Source organism: Rhinatrema bivittatum, chromosome 6 (genome assembly GCF_901001135.1).
Source record: "Rhinatrema bivittatum chromosome 6, aRhiBiv1.1, whole genome shotgun sequence".
Lineage (NCBI taxonomy): Eukaryota > Metazoa > Chordata > Amphibia > Gymnophiona > Rhinatrematidae > Rhinatrema > Rhinatrema bivittatum.
Window position 1 is genome coordinate 278025520 of NC_042620.1, and position 17514 is coordinate 278043033.

The 17514-nt window shown below is 41.6% G+C and overlaps 1 protein-coding gene across 4 annotated transcripts in view; it reads right to left on the minus strand.

Annotated features, from left to right (window-relative positions):
* The window catches only part of EDA (ectodysplasin A), a 407563-nt gene that overhangs the window by 156552 nt on the left and 233497 nt on the right, over positions 1 to 17514 (minus strand). For all 4 annotated transcript variants that reach the window (XM_029607277.1, XM_029607276.1, XM_029607275.1 and 1 more), the window contains exon 2: positions 12949 to 13051. In XM_029607277.1, the coding sequence (XP_029463137.1) occupies positions 12949 to 13051 (103 nt within the window). The remainder of the gene's footprint in view (positions 1 to 12948; positions 13052 to 17514) is intronic.

Here is a 17514-nt window from a genome sequence, read left to right on the forward strand (position 1 = left end):
AAAGCGGGACAGGTGAAATCGCTCCTGATTGGCTATTGTAACTTAATTTAGAAATACATCTCGCGGAGAGCTCGTATGTGGTTGCTGATGTCAAACAATTGTTTTACATAGGGAACTATGACGACATGGTGAACCAGTTCATCTTTTCATTAAGCCCTATTGGTGCCACAGTATTGAGCTTAAATATCCAAAAGTTTTCTTGGAGGTTGAGTCTTGCTTTGCGATCTCCCCCCTTTTGGATACTGGAATGTACTCAAGAGTTGTCCACTTGTAATCTGTAAAAGTATGACCTTTAGAAATACTATGTGGTACTATGGGTGCTTTAAGATCTTTTGTATTCAGGCGACTGCGATGATCTACAAGTCTGGTCCTGATTTTCCTGGACGTTTGTCCCACATAGATTTTAGGGCAAGGGCATTCCAATGCATAAACCACAGTCTGTATTACAATTGGTACTGGATTTTTGTTTGACTGTATAACCAGAATTAGGGTCTTTCCATGATGTGCCAACCACCGTGGTACTGCAAAAGTCACATTTTCACAGGTCGACTGACCATGTTCTGATGTTTGAAACTGAGATGTCTGGGATGGCTGCCCTTACCACATGCTGCTTGATATTTGTACCTCTGGAATTTGCAAACATAGAAAGCGTATTAAAAATAGAATGAACTTGGAGCACATGCCAATTTTATTGGATAATTTCCTTGATTTTTTTCATTAAATTGGTGTGTTTTAATACACATACTAAGGAGTCTTTTGGGGATTTTGCTTTGTATTGTAATAATTGGTCTCTATCTGAAATTTTTGCTCTTGTAAATGCTCTTTTAACGGCTCATTGGGGATAACCTCTATTGAAATCTTTTGAACAATTGTGCATGATCAAGGAAATCTTCTTGGGAACAAATTCTCCATGCTCTAAAAAATTGACCAACAGGGAGCCCAATTTTGAACTGAGTGGGATGATGGTTTTCAAATCTAAGGAGATTGTTCCTATCTGTGGGCTTACGGTAAAGGGTAATTTTCTTCCCTCAAAACACACAGTCAGGTTCTCATTCTCACATGCTTTCTCTCTCTCACACACACAGGCTCTCACTCACATGCTCTCTCTCATACAATCATTCACACACACACAGGCTCTCTCTCACTCCCACATGCTGTCTTGCTCAAGTACAGGCTCTCACTGTCACATGCTGTCACACACACACAGGCTCTCACATGCTGTCTCTGCAAACATTCAGGTCCTCAGACCCACACACACACACACACACAGTCTCTCAACTCACTCTCACACACAGACACACAATCTCTCAACTCATCTCATACACACACTCTACGGGCCCTCAGCCTCTCTTACCTCTGGGCCTCCTCTTCACGGGTTGCTGCAGGATGGGCTCTGCAGCAGCCCTGATCTTCTCGGGACAATCCGAGGTGGGGGCCCTGCTACCGGGCCTCCTCCCCTTCTCAGCCCGCTGCAACAACACTGCTCCTCTTCTGCACACGGCTGATGCTCCTCCTCCTTCCGGAGCTGCATGGGCAGGAAGGAGGGGGAGCACTTGCATGTTTACACGTGACCTTTTTCTTCAGGCCGTGGTGACGTGAACACCACCACGGCTTTGCCGATCTTCCTGCTGTGTGTCTCCGGCACAGCACAGCGATGCTTAACTACTCGGCTGCCAGTGGGATGAGGTCCACTGGCAGCCGCATTGGCTCCCTCTGACTTCTCCTTGGTATACCACTTGCTCCGCCCCATCACGTGCACCGGGCTTGTGCGACACACCAGCACACTGCGGGCGACACACTAAAGTGTCGCGAAACACACTTTGGAAAGCTCTACTCTAGACAAACAGCTGCCAAGGACAAGAAGAAAACAGTTGATGCAGATAACTCTACCTTTAATTCATTCCATATCGTGCTAGTTTCTGAAGCCAACATGTAATAGATCTTCAAATGTAGGCCTTTGAAAGTGCAAGCTGAAAAATGATAATATTGCACTGAAACTCTTAAGACAGCATCTGTCCGTTTTCCCACATAATCCTTTACTGCGAGGAGGTCTCACATGGGATAGGTGCCTTTTTAATTTTGCTGGAATCCACAGAAGGTAGCTTTACCCACTTATGCATTATGGGGGGTCCATTTTCAGTTGCTATCCAGTCAGTAAAGTTAGCGGATAAACTTACCAGACTAACAGGCCGAGACAATACCCTTGGACGCACGTTTTCCCTTACCCCTTATTCAGTAAGGGGCGGAAATCGCGCGTCCAACCCGCGGAACCTAATAGCACCCTCAACATGCAAATGCATGTTGATGGCCCTATTAGGTATTCGCGCGCGATTCAGAAAGTAAAATGTGCAGCCAAGCCGTACATTTTACTTTAAGAAATTAGCGCCTACCCAAAGGTAGGCGCTAATTTCTCCAGGCACCGGGAAAGTGCACAGAAAAGCAGTAAAAACTGCTTTTCTGTGCACCCTCCGACTTAATATCATGGCGATATTAAGTCTGAGGTCCCGAAGGGTAAAAAAAAAAAATTTTTAAATGGGCCGGTGACTGTCGGGCCAAAAACTGGGCGCTCAATTTTGCCGGCGTCCGGTTTCCGAGCCAGAGGCTGTCAGCGGGCTCGAGAACCAAAATTGAGCATCGGCTGTCAAACCCGCTGACAGCCGCCGCTCCGGGTCAAAAGGAGGGGCTAGGGTCGCGCTAGTGTCCCTAGCGCCTCCTTTTGTCTGTTTCTACCGCACCACCTAATTTAAATACAGAATCGCGCGCACAGGCAAGTGGCCTGTGCGCTTGCCGGGAGAGCGGGCGTTTGTCCGCTCTCCCACGGACTTTACTGAATCGGCCCGTAACTTAGCTGGGATATCCAGCAGTGCACCCATATCGCTAATTTTAGCTGGCTATCATAAAGTTGCCTCCAAGTTATCCAATTAAGTTTGAGCTGGCTAACTCGGAGGCAATCAGCCAGTCGAATTTTAAAACTCTGCCATTTGTCCAGCTAAGTCTGAATGAATTTAGCTGGGTAAATGGCACTGAATATCTACTGCTATATCTTTTACATAGTAATATAGTAACAAACATAGAAACACACTGACGATGGCAGAAAAAAGACCAAATGGTACTTCCAGTCTGCCCAGAAAGCTTCTTATGGTAGTAACTGCTGCTCCATGCTGGTTACCCTCCTGTTTTTGTTAAGGGTAGTAATATTTACAAACAAAACTAGCCATCAAAGCCATAACACAATTACTGCTAGCAACATTTTTACAGGGCGAGCAGCCTTCTTGATAATTCAGACAATGCTGCTTGAATGTGTTTTGGTTTTGTGCTTGGCCGCAGAAGCAGTCTGAGTTTTCCCTAATGTCTGTGTATTAGTACCACAGATAGTAAATGTCAGGGCTCAGCTTTGGCTGTTGTCTGAATCCAATTCCCTTTTTTTTCCCACCAGCCAAAGCAGACAATGTTGCAGTTATGCCCAAAGCATCAAAGCTAATTTGGTTAAGGGTAGCAATCCCCATGCCCCTCAGTTAAGAGTAGTAACTACCGCGCCGCGCCACGCAGGTTAACCCCATGCACCCTTTTCTTCATTTCAACCTCTTCCCTTTAGGAATTCATAGTGTTTAGCCCATGCCCTTTTGAATTCGTTTACTTTTTTCATCCTCACCACCTCTTCTGGAAGGACATTCCAGGGATCCACCACCATCGCCATGAAGAAATATTTGGTTCTGAGCCATCCCCACTGGAGTTTCATTTCGTGACCCCTAGTTCTACTGTTTCCTTCCCAATGGAAAAGGTTTGAAATTCATGCATCATTAAAATCTTTCAGATGTCTGAAGGTCTGTATCATGTCTTCCCTATGCCTTTTCTCTTCCATGGAATATTCAGATCCTTCAGCCTCTCCTCATAAGTCTTCTGATACGACCCCACTCCATTTTCGTTGCCCTTCGCTGGATCGCCTCCATTCTGTCTCTATCCTTTTTTAGATACGGGCTCCAGAACTGAACACAGTACTCCAGGTGAGGCCTCACCAAGGACCTGCACAAGGGGATCATCACCTCCTTTTTCTTACTGGTTATTCCTCTCTCTATGCAGCCCAGCATTCTTCTGGCTTTTGCTATCACCTTGTCACATCGCTTCGCTGTCTTCAGATCACCAGACACTATTACCCCAAGGTCCCGCTCCCAGTCCATGCACATCAGTCTCTCACCTCCATTCACATACAGCTCTTTTGGATTACCGCACCCCAGATGCAGGACTCTGCACTTCTTGGCATTGAATCCCAGCTGCCAGGTCTTCGACCACTTCAAGCTTTTCAAATCATTTTTCATTTTCTCTACTCCTTCAGGCATGTCCACTCTGTTGCAAGTCTTAGTATTATTCGCAAATAGATAAACTTTATCTTCTCTCTCTTCCACGATGTCACTCACAAAGATATTGAACAGAACTAGCCCCAAAACTGATCCCTGTGGCACTCCACTTAATGCTTTCTTTTCAGGTTCCATTTACCATTATACATTAACTTTTGTTAGTCAGCCAGTTTGTAATCCACCACCTTGGTACTAACTCCCAAGCTTCTTATTTTATTCATGAACCTCCTATGTGGGAACGTATCAAAAGCTTTGCTGAAATCCAAGTAAATCACATTCAGCGTTCTCTTGATCCAATTCTCTTGTCATCCAATCAAGAAAGGTTATCAGATTTGTCTGACAAGACCTTCCCCATGTGAATCCATGCTGCCTCGGGTCCAGTAAGCCACCGGATTGTAGATAGCTCACTATCCTATCCTTCAGGAGAGTCTTCATTCATTTTCCCCATCACAGAGATGAGGCTAACCGGCCTGTAGTTTCCAGCTCCTCTCTACTACCAGCACTTGCGAAGCAGGACCACAACCATTCTTCTCCAGTCTGTGGCACCACTTCCATTTCCAGGGATTTATTGAACAAGTCTTTCAGCAGACCCAACAGCACATCTCTGAGCTATCTTTTTATCCTGGGATGCACCTCATCTGGATCCACTGCCTTATCCACTTTGTTTTCCTAGCTCTGCCTATACATTCACTTCTTGTCAACCAGCAACGGTCCTTCTCCAAGGTCTTCTTTGTGAACAATGAACTTAAGTATTTGTTTAGTATTTTTGCCATTTCTTCTTTTCTGTCTACACATTGCTCCTTATCTTCTTTCAATTTTACTATACTACTTTAAGCCTTTCTTATTTCTCTGATATATCTACATAATTACATAAGATTTGCCATACTGGGTTAAACCAAAGGTCCATCAAGCTCAGTATCCTGTTTCCAACAGTGGCCAATCTAGGTCACAAATACCTGGCAGGATCATAAGGAGTAGATAGATTCGAAACTGCTTATCCCAGGGATAAAAAAGTGGATATCTGCAATTCCACATTAATAATGGGTTATGGACTTTTCCTCCCAGGAACATGTCCAAACCTTTTTTTAAATGCAGCTACACTAATAGCTTTCATCACATCCTCTGACAATGAATTCCAGAGCTTAATTATACTTTGAGTAAAAATATATTTTCTCTTATTAGCTTTAAATCTATTACTTAGCAATTTCATTGTGTGTTCCCTATGCTTTGTACTCTTTGAAAGAGTAAACAACCAATTAATGTTTACTGATTCCACTCCAGTCATTTTATCATATAGTCCCACAGCGGTCTCTTCTCCAAGCTGAAGAGACCTGACCACTTTAGCCTTTCCTCATAGGGGAATCATTGCATCCCCTTCATAATTTTGGTCACCCTTCTCTGTACTTTTTCTAATTCTGCTATATCTTTTTTGAGGTGTGGTGAACATAACTGCACAGAATACTTAAGAGTAGGTCACACCATAGAACAATACAAAAGCATGATATTCTCTGTTTTATTCTCCATTCCTTTCCAAATAAATTTTAACATTCTATTTGCTTTCCTGGCTACTGCTGCATACTGAGCAGAAGATTAACATTTGCTGATGCCTAGATTCTATTCCTGAATGGCAACTCCTAAAGTGGAACCTTACATAGTGCAACTATAATTTTGGTTACTCTTCCCTAAGTGCATCACTTTGTGCTTGTCCACATTAAATTTCATTTACCATTTGCATGACTAGTCTCTTAGTTTTGCAAGGTTCTCCTGCAATTTCTTACAATTCTCTTGTGATTTAACAACTTTGAATACATTGTGTGTCATCAGCAATTGTTCCCATTTCAAGGTCATTTATAAATATATTAAAAGTCAGTGGTCCGAGAACAGATCCCTGGGACACTCCACTATTTACCTTTCACCATTGAGAAAATTTACCATTTAGACCTACTCTCTGTTTTCTATCTTTTAAGCAACTTTCAATCCACAATGGGAACTGGTTTTATCACCTCGCTTTACCTCTTTGGCAATTCTTTTTTTCTGCTTGACCTTTTGCTTTCCTTCATCTTCCTCAGTTTCACCAAGTATTCTCCGTGTTCCTCTTTTTGGGATCCTTTATACTTCCTGAAAGCTGTTTTCTGCCTTTATTTGAGAATCAGATTGGTTTATTTTCTCCCATTTGTTTTGCTTACTTTTCTAACATACAGATTTGTTGCCTTTGTAATAGCTCCTTTTAGTTTGGCCCACCTAACCCATTTTCTCCCAGTCTTCTAGCTCTTCCTTCAGGTATGCCCCCATTTTGACAAAGTCCATATTTTTTGAAATTCAAAACTTGAGTCTTCATGTGACTTCTCTGTATCCTATTTATTAATTTGATTTATATTCTGCTTTTTAGGCACTTCAAAGCAGATTACATTCAGGTACTCTGCATATTTCCTTGTCTCCAATGGGCTCACAATCTATTTTCAATATCAAAACATACCATCTGATTTTCGCTGGGCACCTACTTGGACATTAAAGATAACAGCCCCATTAGTGAGCACTAAGCCAAGTATTACACCCTCCTTCATGGGTTCAGTACCATTTGTTTGAGCAGAGCTCCTTTTAAGAGCATCCACTCTCTCTCTACTTCTTGTAGATTCTGCAAAAGGAATACTCCAAGCCACATCTAGCACATTAAAATCTCCAACAAGCAACATTTCTCCCTTCTTTCCTACCTTTTGGATGCCTTTGACTATCTCTCTGTCCAGCTCTTCTGTTTGAGTTGGAGGCCTATAGACCATACCTGTAAAAATGGAAGCACCATCTTTTTCTTTTTAGGATAGTCCATAATGCTTCTTCGCTACCCACATCCCTTGCAGTTCAGGTGCTTGGATATCGTTTTTGACAAAGAGCTTCTTCTCCCCCTTTTCTGTTCTCTCTGTCCTTCCTTAACAAGTAGTAGCCCGGTATGGCCATATCCCAATCACGAGAATCAGTGACACAGGTCTCTGTAACAACGATGTCACAGTCTGTCTCCACTATTAGAGCCTGCAGATCTGGGATTTTATTGCCGAGACTACAAGCATTTGTGGTCAGCTTTTCTCCATTGGTTTTCAGCTCTTCCTAGTCTTTTCTGCTTTTTTGAACTGATTGATTTTATTTTCTCCTCCCACTTCCTGCATTGCTTAAGAACATAAGAACATAAGAAATTGCCATGCTGGGTCAGACCAAGGGTTCATCAAGCCCAGCATCCTGTCTCCAACAGAGGCCAAACCAGGCCACAAGAACCATGCTAATTTCATTGGCCACCTCCTGCCACTCCCACTCTTTAGATTGATTGTCTGATAATATATGATCTGAATTTCTCACTTAGCATCCGCTTTCCTACCAAAGGCAAATGTAAACCATCCTTACTATATAGCCTTTTACTGCTCCATTATATGGCCCCAGCCTCCAACGTATCCAAAACCATTTTCTGTACATCAGGTTTTGAGCCAGGAATTGAAATTATCTATGGCATATCCTTTTCTTTCCCTTTCCATGAACGGGTATAACACTTCCAAAAAGGCACTAGTCTTTTTGCCATGTCTCTAATCTTCTTCCCTAGATTTTGGGAATCTTTCTGCTCTGCATGGACACCATTTTTTTTTATCAAGGTCGTTGGTCCCCAGATGGATAACAGCATTGATCGCACAGTCTCCACTTTCTTCTATAACTGCTTTGACTACTTGGTTTGCATTTCTACTAGCTGAGGATCCTGGTAGGCCCCCATCAAAATAAGTTCACAAATTGGTTCCTCTGATGTTGAGCCACCCAGCAGAAGCAGCTTTATGATGTTTGATAATGTTAAAGGGTTTCCAGGTACACTGGGTGACTCCTTCCCTTTCAGTCAGCACGTCATATTCTATTGCTGGGGCTTTTTCATTTCCCAATGCAGAAAAGGTGTTGTGTAAGGTAGGCAGGAGTGTGTGGTGTCTGCAGAGGCACCTGTCCATTTCTTTCTTCTAAATTAAGTAGTTCCGGGTTGATGATCCCCCTACAATGCACAGTGAATCACCAGATTCTCTTTGGGCCGTGGCACGATAAGCCCCACCGGGCCTCCTTTCTTTGGCCCATGGTGGTACAGGCTCTCCCGCAGCCCCACAGGCACGACAATATATTTATATCCGTGCAAGGTGAGGTGGCTTCAACAGGAATGTTTTGGAGGGAACTTTTTGCCACCCTGAAAAGTTTGCTGCCTGAGGTGGTTGCCTCATGACAGAACTACCCTTGCCTATATTTATTTTCTAATGGTAGATTTCCTTCCTCGATATGGTTCTTTTCCCTCTTAGCCTTCCCTCTCCCAAAGCTTTACCATCTCCCTCTTCAGCCCTACAGTTTCATCTCTCTCCACCGTCCATCTCTTTCCCCAAAGCTCAATTATTAATTTCAGTTTCTTACCCCAACGAGAGAATCAAGTTGGAGTCTGCAGGTACCACCACTCCAAGAAACTAGCAGCCCAGGCTATGGGGACTGAGGGGCTGATGTAATTAGCTGAACATTAAAATTATGAGCTAAAATTCAGTAGTTTCTTAAAATACAAGCTAATTTTTTTAAAACTCTCAATGCAGGAAGTTGATATGCTAATTCATCAGGAATTAAAAAATGTTTTACATGCATAAATCATATTTTATGCACAGAGCATGTTTTCTATGCATAAATCATGACTACAGGTACCAGCACTATTGACAAACACTAGCGCTGGAAACTTTATTCCACCTCTGATTAGGAGTAAGCTTTCCAGCGCTAAGAAAACAGGAGTTAATCAGTGTACTTCTCTGCATTAGGGAGTAATAATTAATGCCTTCATTTGCAAGGGATTTCCGAGTGTGGATGCTAGCAGTGCGTGCAGTTCTATGTACACATTTTTTGTGTGCAAAATTCCTTTTGCTGGGATTACAGTTTGCGCACCAAAGGTGTGCACAATACTGTGGGTAAAACTATGCGCTCTGCTGAGCTCACCTTTTACATGGGTTCTGAAAAAGCAAATATGCTATCTGCTGTGGTGGACCTCCTTCCTCCCCGATCTGCAGTGCCTGCTTGGGCCTGTCTGACCTCAAAGCAGGCATGGGAAGGGAAAGGGCAGGAGAATGAATTGTTAAAGGGACAGCGAGTCCCCAAGAAACATGCTCCTATTTCTTTACTAAACTCCAAAAGACAACTTAAAAATGGGTCCATCTTTAAGCCTTCAATGTCCACTCAAAAAACCCATTACAACATTTATTAAATTTTAGTGTTGTGGTCACCCCTATTTTTTATATTTGTTTTTTCTTCTATATTAAATGCAAAAAATGTTATAGAAGTGGATAGTGGTGGTTTCATATAATCTTTATCAGAGGGACCATCCCAGTTACCCTGTCATTATATTATATAATCATGAACACACCACCTCCCACCTAGGGGGCACTCCATGAAGTTAGCATGGGGCACATTTAAAACTAATCGGAGAAAGTTCTTTTTTACTCAACGCACAATTAAACTCTGGAATTTGTTGCCAGAGGATGTGGTTAGTGCAGTTAGTGTAACTGGGTTTAAAAAAGGATTGGATAAGTTCTTGGAGGAGAAGTCCATTACCTGCTATTAAGTTCACTTAGAAAATAGCCACTGCCATTAGCAATGGTAACATGGAATAGGCTTAGTTTTTGGGTACTTGCCAGGTTCTTATGGCCTGGATTGGCCACTGTTGGAAACAGGATGCTGAGCTTGATGGACCCTTGGTCTGACCCAGTATGGCATTTTCTTATGTTTTTTCAATCGTGCCACAAACAATAATGGTAGTGCACTGTATAGAATGTAAGCATACATTTGAACAGTTACAATGAACAGTGATAGATTGTATCACCAAATCAAAGAGAGGTGGGGATGTAACATTAAACTATCGTGAACAACTTTGGATATATAAATTGCGATCGGAACAACCTAGGGGACTCAAAGAGTTGGATTGGTTGACTCTAGTATGACTAGAGTATGGTGATTGGTTCTTTTGAAGGTCCATGTGATTATATACGTAAGAAGGGATAACTATTGTTGCATGACCCCCATTATGAGGTTGAAGAGGAGGCTGGATGCACCGAAGTCTAACTGAAATGGAAATAGCGTTAGAAGTATTGGTTGAGTAGATCTCGTTGAGATGGTAGCCAATGAAGAAGGATGTAATCCGAAACTTGTACAGGTTGGGACCATTAACACGCTAAGAAAGATCACTGGAGATTTAACATCTACATGAACGCTACAACCAGCAGCTAAATATTTTAACATCAAAAAGTAGCATGGGCGGCATTGTTGTATAAACAATTTAATGTTATAAAGGATATATTATATGCACAACAAACAATTGAGAAACTCTGCAAATTATAAAAGAAAAAAATGTTATTGTTTGTGGCACGATTGAAAAAACATTGGAGGTGGGAGATGGTGTGTTTATGATGATATAATATAATGACAGGGTAACCGGGATGGTCCCCCTGATAAAGATTATATGAAACCACCACTATCCACTTCTATAACATTTTTTGCATTTAATATAGAAGAAAAAACAAAAATATAAAAAATAGGGGTAACCACGACATTAGCATTTAAGAAATGATGTAATGGGTTGTTTTTTTTTTAGTGGACATTTCTTTACTGGCACGCCATCTCCATAAGTACTGCTGATCTATGAGATCTGAGAGTAGATCAGGGAGGGAGGCCACACACTTGAGGAGCCACCTGGAAGATCCAAGGAACTTGGGCTATCTGCTGAAATTTGTAGGCATACATATCTTGAAAAAAGTAAATAGGAGCCACTGCACCCAGCAGCACTAGGCCCATGGAATTACAGACTGGAGACAGATCAGGATCAAAGCTATTATAAGAATTACTACTGTAACATGCTCTCTCTCTGAACAGTTATGGTCTCTGAAACATGAGAAATGAGCAAGTACAATAAAATTTGGTTCTTGCTCAAAATGCTTAAACAATATAGCACAGAAATATAAATGTGTTTTATGTCATTCTTAAATGGTCACAAGAAAAGGCTTTCAGTACTTAAGAGACTTGGAATCACATAGCTGAGTAAGCTTGGGGAGCACAAACCTGATCTTAAACCACTTGCCAGTTTAAAGGTTGTTTCTTGCACATTTGCAGGTGCAGATCCCCTACCTGACGCCAAAGCTTGAAAACTGGAAAATCAGGGATGCTCAGCAAACAAAAACTGAGAAGAGAGCCAACAGCATTGGTCCTGTTCATAAAGAAATCAAATGCAAAACTAAAAAAAGTGGGAGAAGCGCACAAACTCTCAAAAGAATGGGATCTGTTGGTTTCAAGCTCCTGGGCAGAACAGCACTGCTAGGGGTGGAGACTGAAGGAGGGCATTAACGACGTGCACAAGTCTGCATTAGTCTAAATCTTTCAACTTTCCTGTTTTTCCTTTAAAAATAAAAAATGTTTTCCACCTTGTGTACATTTGAATGATTCTTTTTAATATTTGCCTCTACTTGAGCATTGTGATTTCAGCTGCTATACAGTAAAATTTGTTATAAACCCACCACTAACCGTGCACCTAGAGCCACGTTACCTTACATTCAGAAAAAAAACAAAACAAAACGCAAAGACATGGCTTTTCACCCAGGCCTTCCTCTAAGATCCACCCCCTTCCAGCCCAGAATCCCGTCGAAAGAGGGCTATATACAACGACTCAGCTGGGCCAAACTTCTCAAGCAGGTTTCCCATGCCTGATCCCATCGCTACACGAATACACATTCTAATTGATTGTACGCTACTCAATGACTGTTCATTTCAATTTTATAGCAATCCACCTCAAGACCAGTGTTGGGAAAAGGCGGAGTATCACATGTCCATACAAAAATTACTAGACTGCTCTTGTCTTCTCATCCCTTTCACATCTATCTTGTTCTCCTTCAAGTATTTTCTAGCCCCCATGATCTCATCTTCCTTACTGCCTGACTCACCTTCTCTCTATCCCCATACTGTTCACCTTGGCTCCATCCCACTTTCTCTGGCACTTCAATCCCTCCTCTGCTGCCTCTACCCCTTTCCCTTGCCACTCTGACCTGAAGTCTCTCGCCCCAATCTAGGACACTACCAACTTCCTCCCTCCCACCCACCAATGAGGTGCTGCTTCTCATACACCCGACCCAAGCAGTCTGTGGTTAAAAAAAAAAAAAAAAAAAAAGGCAGCAAAAGTATGAACCTGGAAGTAAGAAGCAGCAGCAGTGCAGGCAGGCGAGGTTGTGGGATAGGAAGACAACATGACCGAAGAACAAGAGCAGGACACTGGCAGCAGTAATAGGAGCTGGCAGGCAGTATTCGGGGTTTCAATGGTAAGATATAGTAGGCAAAATTTGGGCCTTGGCTATAAGGTAACTTGTAATAAGAGAGGGAGATACATAATTGCGTTAGGAAGGAATAGACTGCAAGTATGATTACAGGGAATTACAAATACATATTTAGAGAGAAAGACCGAGAAACGGGTTCTGCCTCTGAAAATTCCTGAGTAGAAAGGATGGTCATTTAGAGCAGACTTAAGCAGGACACAAACCTCCCCACTTGTAGCAATCCTAGGTAAAGATGCACTTACTTTCTGACCCTTCGCTGCTTTTGCTTCTTTTCGTTCGCCGTACACGCCTCTCTTCTTCAAGATGTGTGTTTTCTTCAGAGTTGAATAGATTCACTAGGGCCAGCTGAAAGGCAAGAGAAAAAAAAACAAAAACAGGCTTGTGTGGCAAGAAACTAGCAGCACCAGGCTGAGAACATACAGGTTACCAACACAATCTCAAAGAGCATCTCCACAAAGTATTTCTAGAGAAAGAGCAGAGCCCAATGAGGATAGCATAGGCCAGAGGCACACAGCTCCCACCCTCCTCAAACAGCTTTCCATCATCCACAGAGGCTGCATGCAGGTAGTCTAGGAGCCCAATTTCTTTGCATATTTTACCCTGAAAACCTGACCAGCTTCTGGATCTTGAGGGCTGGTCACCTATCCCAGTATAGGTGACCAGCGTTTAAGTATAAAGCGAGAATCATCTGCCAAAAGCAGCACAGACTTCAAGAACAAAGTGCTTGTGAAGAGAGAGAGAGAGAGAGCACGAACAGTACATCCATGACTACCCCCGATGGAAACCCAGCAAAATGCAAAGCCTACTTAGTTGGGGACAGGTAAGGCTTCAGGAAGAAGTTGAGATGATTCTGAAGGCTTCATATAGCAGCTACCCTATGCAGAGAGATTTTTCATGGTAACATTACATAGTTTATAAACAGATGATATTAGAATGAAAGGAATATGCAGACTTGTTGCTCTGAAAGTAAGAGGAAAAAGTTATACTTCTGTAAACTCAAATGTAGGAAACACTCGTCAAAGATGCACAAGTGTATATAACCTCTGTGCATGTTTATACATGCTCCTTCAATCTTGGCTTATAATTCAGAAGCACAATAATTTTGCATCCAAGAAATTCTAAATAAGCACTCACTGTTAACATATAACTAAACTTTAGAGGGCAAAAGCTCAAAGCTATGGTATTTTCACATGAAAATGTGTTACTTCATTAACACGACGGTTTCCATGTTACAATGAGGTACTACAGCTTTGTGAATAAGAACCAGGTTACAGACTGCACTGTTTACAAAGTCAAACCCAAGAGCTATTAATGTTATCTCATTAAACCATTAAAAGATTTTAAAACAGCCAGAAGTGTTATCATTAATTATACAATGTTTTATAGCATTATACTAAAGAATCTGACTCAGCCACTGCAACGCGTGCAGGGGTCCGCTAGTTAATTATACAATGTTTTATAGCATTATACTAAGTGTCCATTAGCATAAGATGTTGTAAAGCCTTGCATGTGAAATCCCCTGGGGCCTTTGTAGCTCACCCATTTCTTTCAACTTTGCTTACCTTTTATTAATTTATTCATTCAGATGCCAAAAACTTCTAAATCTAGGTCTATATAGATAGCAGACCATCACATGTTTACATGGATAAACATAAGAAATGTCATGCTGGGTCAGATCAAAGTTCAATAAGCCCAGCATCCTGTCTCCAATCCAGGACATATATAGGGGCAATCTCCCTTCCTTTTTTCTGCTGATCATTTCTCTCTATGCACTCAAGCACTCTTCTGGTTTTTGCTGTCACTTATCCACCTGTTTGGTCATCTTGGGATCATCAGATACAATCACCCTCAGATCCTGTTTTTGATTTGTGCCAATAATTTCACCCCCAAAGAACAGAGCTTCCCAAGCTTTTAGCCAATGTGACTCCAATTTAGTACCTGAAAATTCACATGACTCCAAAGGACAATCAAACCAAATTAGCAAGGGTGTAGTCCCCCTCTAACAATCTCAAATCTCATCTCTGCATTCCAGCTGATCCCCTCTCTCAACTGCCACCCTCTCCAAAAGGACCTCCTCTCACAGCCTCTGCCCCTCTTACCTTCCCAGCTCATCCCTTCCAGCCTTTTTTGCATTCTCTCACCTTCAAACAATCTTTATAGCTGCAAATTGATCCTCTGTCATCCTATTAGTGGTGGCCTAAAGTGGTGTTATATCACGCCATAGAACACACACATACAATTTTATAAAGCAAAATTTAGTTTACTAAATATGGTAATAACAGGTAGAAAACTGTATAATCAGCAAAGATAAACAATGAAGTGAATAGCAGTAATAAGCAAACAGCATCACAATTAGCATTACATATATTAATCAAGAAAAATAGTTACTGAAATAACAAAGAGAAAAAGAAAAATGTCTATACAGGAAATACTTTCCTTATAGGTCTTCCTTTCTATGAGATAGTATATTCTCAAAAAGGGATGACTGTACAAGCTCTGGGAATCCAGGGACCAGCTATTCACTCTTTGTTCAATGGCCATCCCAAAGAGCACTGTCAATGCAGTTTCTTATATTCTCATTTTCACTGGCTTCAATCCAGCATCTGCAAGTGTTAGGTTTTCTGACTTGCACTTATAACTGACAATAGCCATCTGTAGCTCATTAAGCTATGGTTAATTAAAGAAGCTGGTACTGACTGATTAAGCACTGGCCTTATCTCGTAGAAAAATGTGTTCCTGGCTCTTATTTCAGTGCCTGTTACTAAACAAACTTAGAGAAGAAGGGAAAAAAGTATACAGCAGTATCATGTTTAAAAATGTCTTAATCCTTATGCTTAAGCTATGTGCAATGTACATATATTGATCCACATTTATCAATTACTGGTGAATGTTTTGATCCACTATCAACCTCATCTTCACATACAATGATCTTCCGGAAAACTAATTAACTGCCTAAAATAATTTTAATACACATCCCCTCCCCCTCTCCAACCCTTCTCTCCCAGTTGATCCTCTCTCACATCCAGCTCCTCTCTTATATTCCCAATACCATCTTTTGTTATTCCCCCTCTCACCTTACACAGCCAATAGCTCTCTGCTGATCAAACTCTCAAACCCTACCTGCATCTGATCCCAAACAGCCCCTCCTTCCACACATCTCCCTGGCCAGGATCAGCGGAAACATTTTCCTTTTGGCCCTGTGCCAAAGGTGGATGGCTAGAGGGCAGCTTTATGACAGAAACAACATTTTTCTCTTGGGTAGAGTCAGTGGTGGGTGAGAAAAGATAAGTAGTGGCAATGTCCACTGTCCCACATACACACAGCCCATTCTCCCCTCACAGCTGCTCCTAAGCCTGATGGTGATCTGCATGCAGCATCTGTATTAGTAATCAAAGTCAGTGCAGGGCCTGTAAGCCAGTGCAAGTTCACAGGCCTGCAGCAGCCTCAATCCTTCCTCATGTAGGGCTTTCTGTTACTTCAGAAACTCATTCAAGGGCACTGAGTGTGCATACTGGCTCACAGGTCCCTTGCTGACTTCTATTACCAATGCTGCTGCTGATACCTGAATAGCACTTGTGCCCTCAGCTGAAGATTTTGGAGTCCTGACCCACAGTTTAGGAAGCCCCTGGGTTTTTGCAGCTCAAATGCATGACTCTATATATTTTAGCATTAAATTTTAGCTGAAGACTCTAGGCCATTTCTCATGTTTTCCTAAAATCTTCCTCAGGTTTTTTACATCTTCCTGGGTACCTACCTGTTGCAGATTTTGCTATCATCACAAAAAGGCAAACCTTTCCTGATAGCCATTTTACAATATTGCTCAGGAAAATGTTGATTGATCCTTGTGACACACCACCGGCAATGCTCCTTTCCCTTGGAGCAAGCTCCATTTACCCATTACCCTTTTTTGCCTTCCATTCAACCATTTTCTAACCCAGTGAGTTTACTTTAGGGTCCATACCTAGAGCACTCAGTTTACTTATAAGTTGCCTATGAGGACCCATGTCAAAGACCTTACTGAAATCCAAGTATACTATTTATTTTATTTTATTTAAAAGCATTTATATACCGTTTTTTAAAATAAATTTGTCAAAATGGTTTACAAGAATAAAATAAACATAAAAATAATCAAAATAAAATGAGGTTTCAAATATACATAAAAAAACAATAACTAGTCAGAATGCTAGGATTAAAGATTTTTATAAAATAAAAGATTTGATGCCATGGGCTTAATTTTTTCTAGGGAGTCGAGTAAAGTGGAAATAGAAAATATGGAGATTGTATTAATATAGCGGGGGGGGGGGGGGGGGGGGGGGGGGAGGGGCAGGGACAAATGTAAGATTGAAAATGTAGAGAATGAGGATTATAGAGGGTGCAAGTGACTATGCAAGTATAGGTTGACATATGAATAATCGTTTAATTAGATGAAATATTAAATGCAAGTTGAAAAAGGTGGGTTTTGAGAGATTTTTTAAAATGAGAGGGGTTAGATATTGAACGTAGGGGGTTTGGTAAGGAATTCCAGAGAATTGGTCCGGCTATTGAAAAGGCCCTTTTTCTAGTGAGGTCTAATCTGGCTTGTTTGGGTGAGGGGATATCTAGGAGATTTTGGTTAAGTGATCTTAAATGTCGTGTTGGTTTATAAATCCGGAGTAGTGAGCAAAGCCAGGTGGATGTATGATTATGAATTAAGCTGTGGATAATGGAAAGAATTTTGTATTTTATTCTGAATTTTATGGGTAGCCAATGTAAAGATTGTAAAATAGGGGAGATATGACGTGGAGAGGTTCTAGTTAGTATCCAGGCGG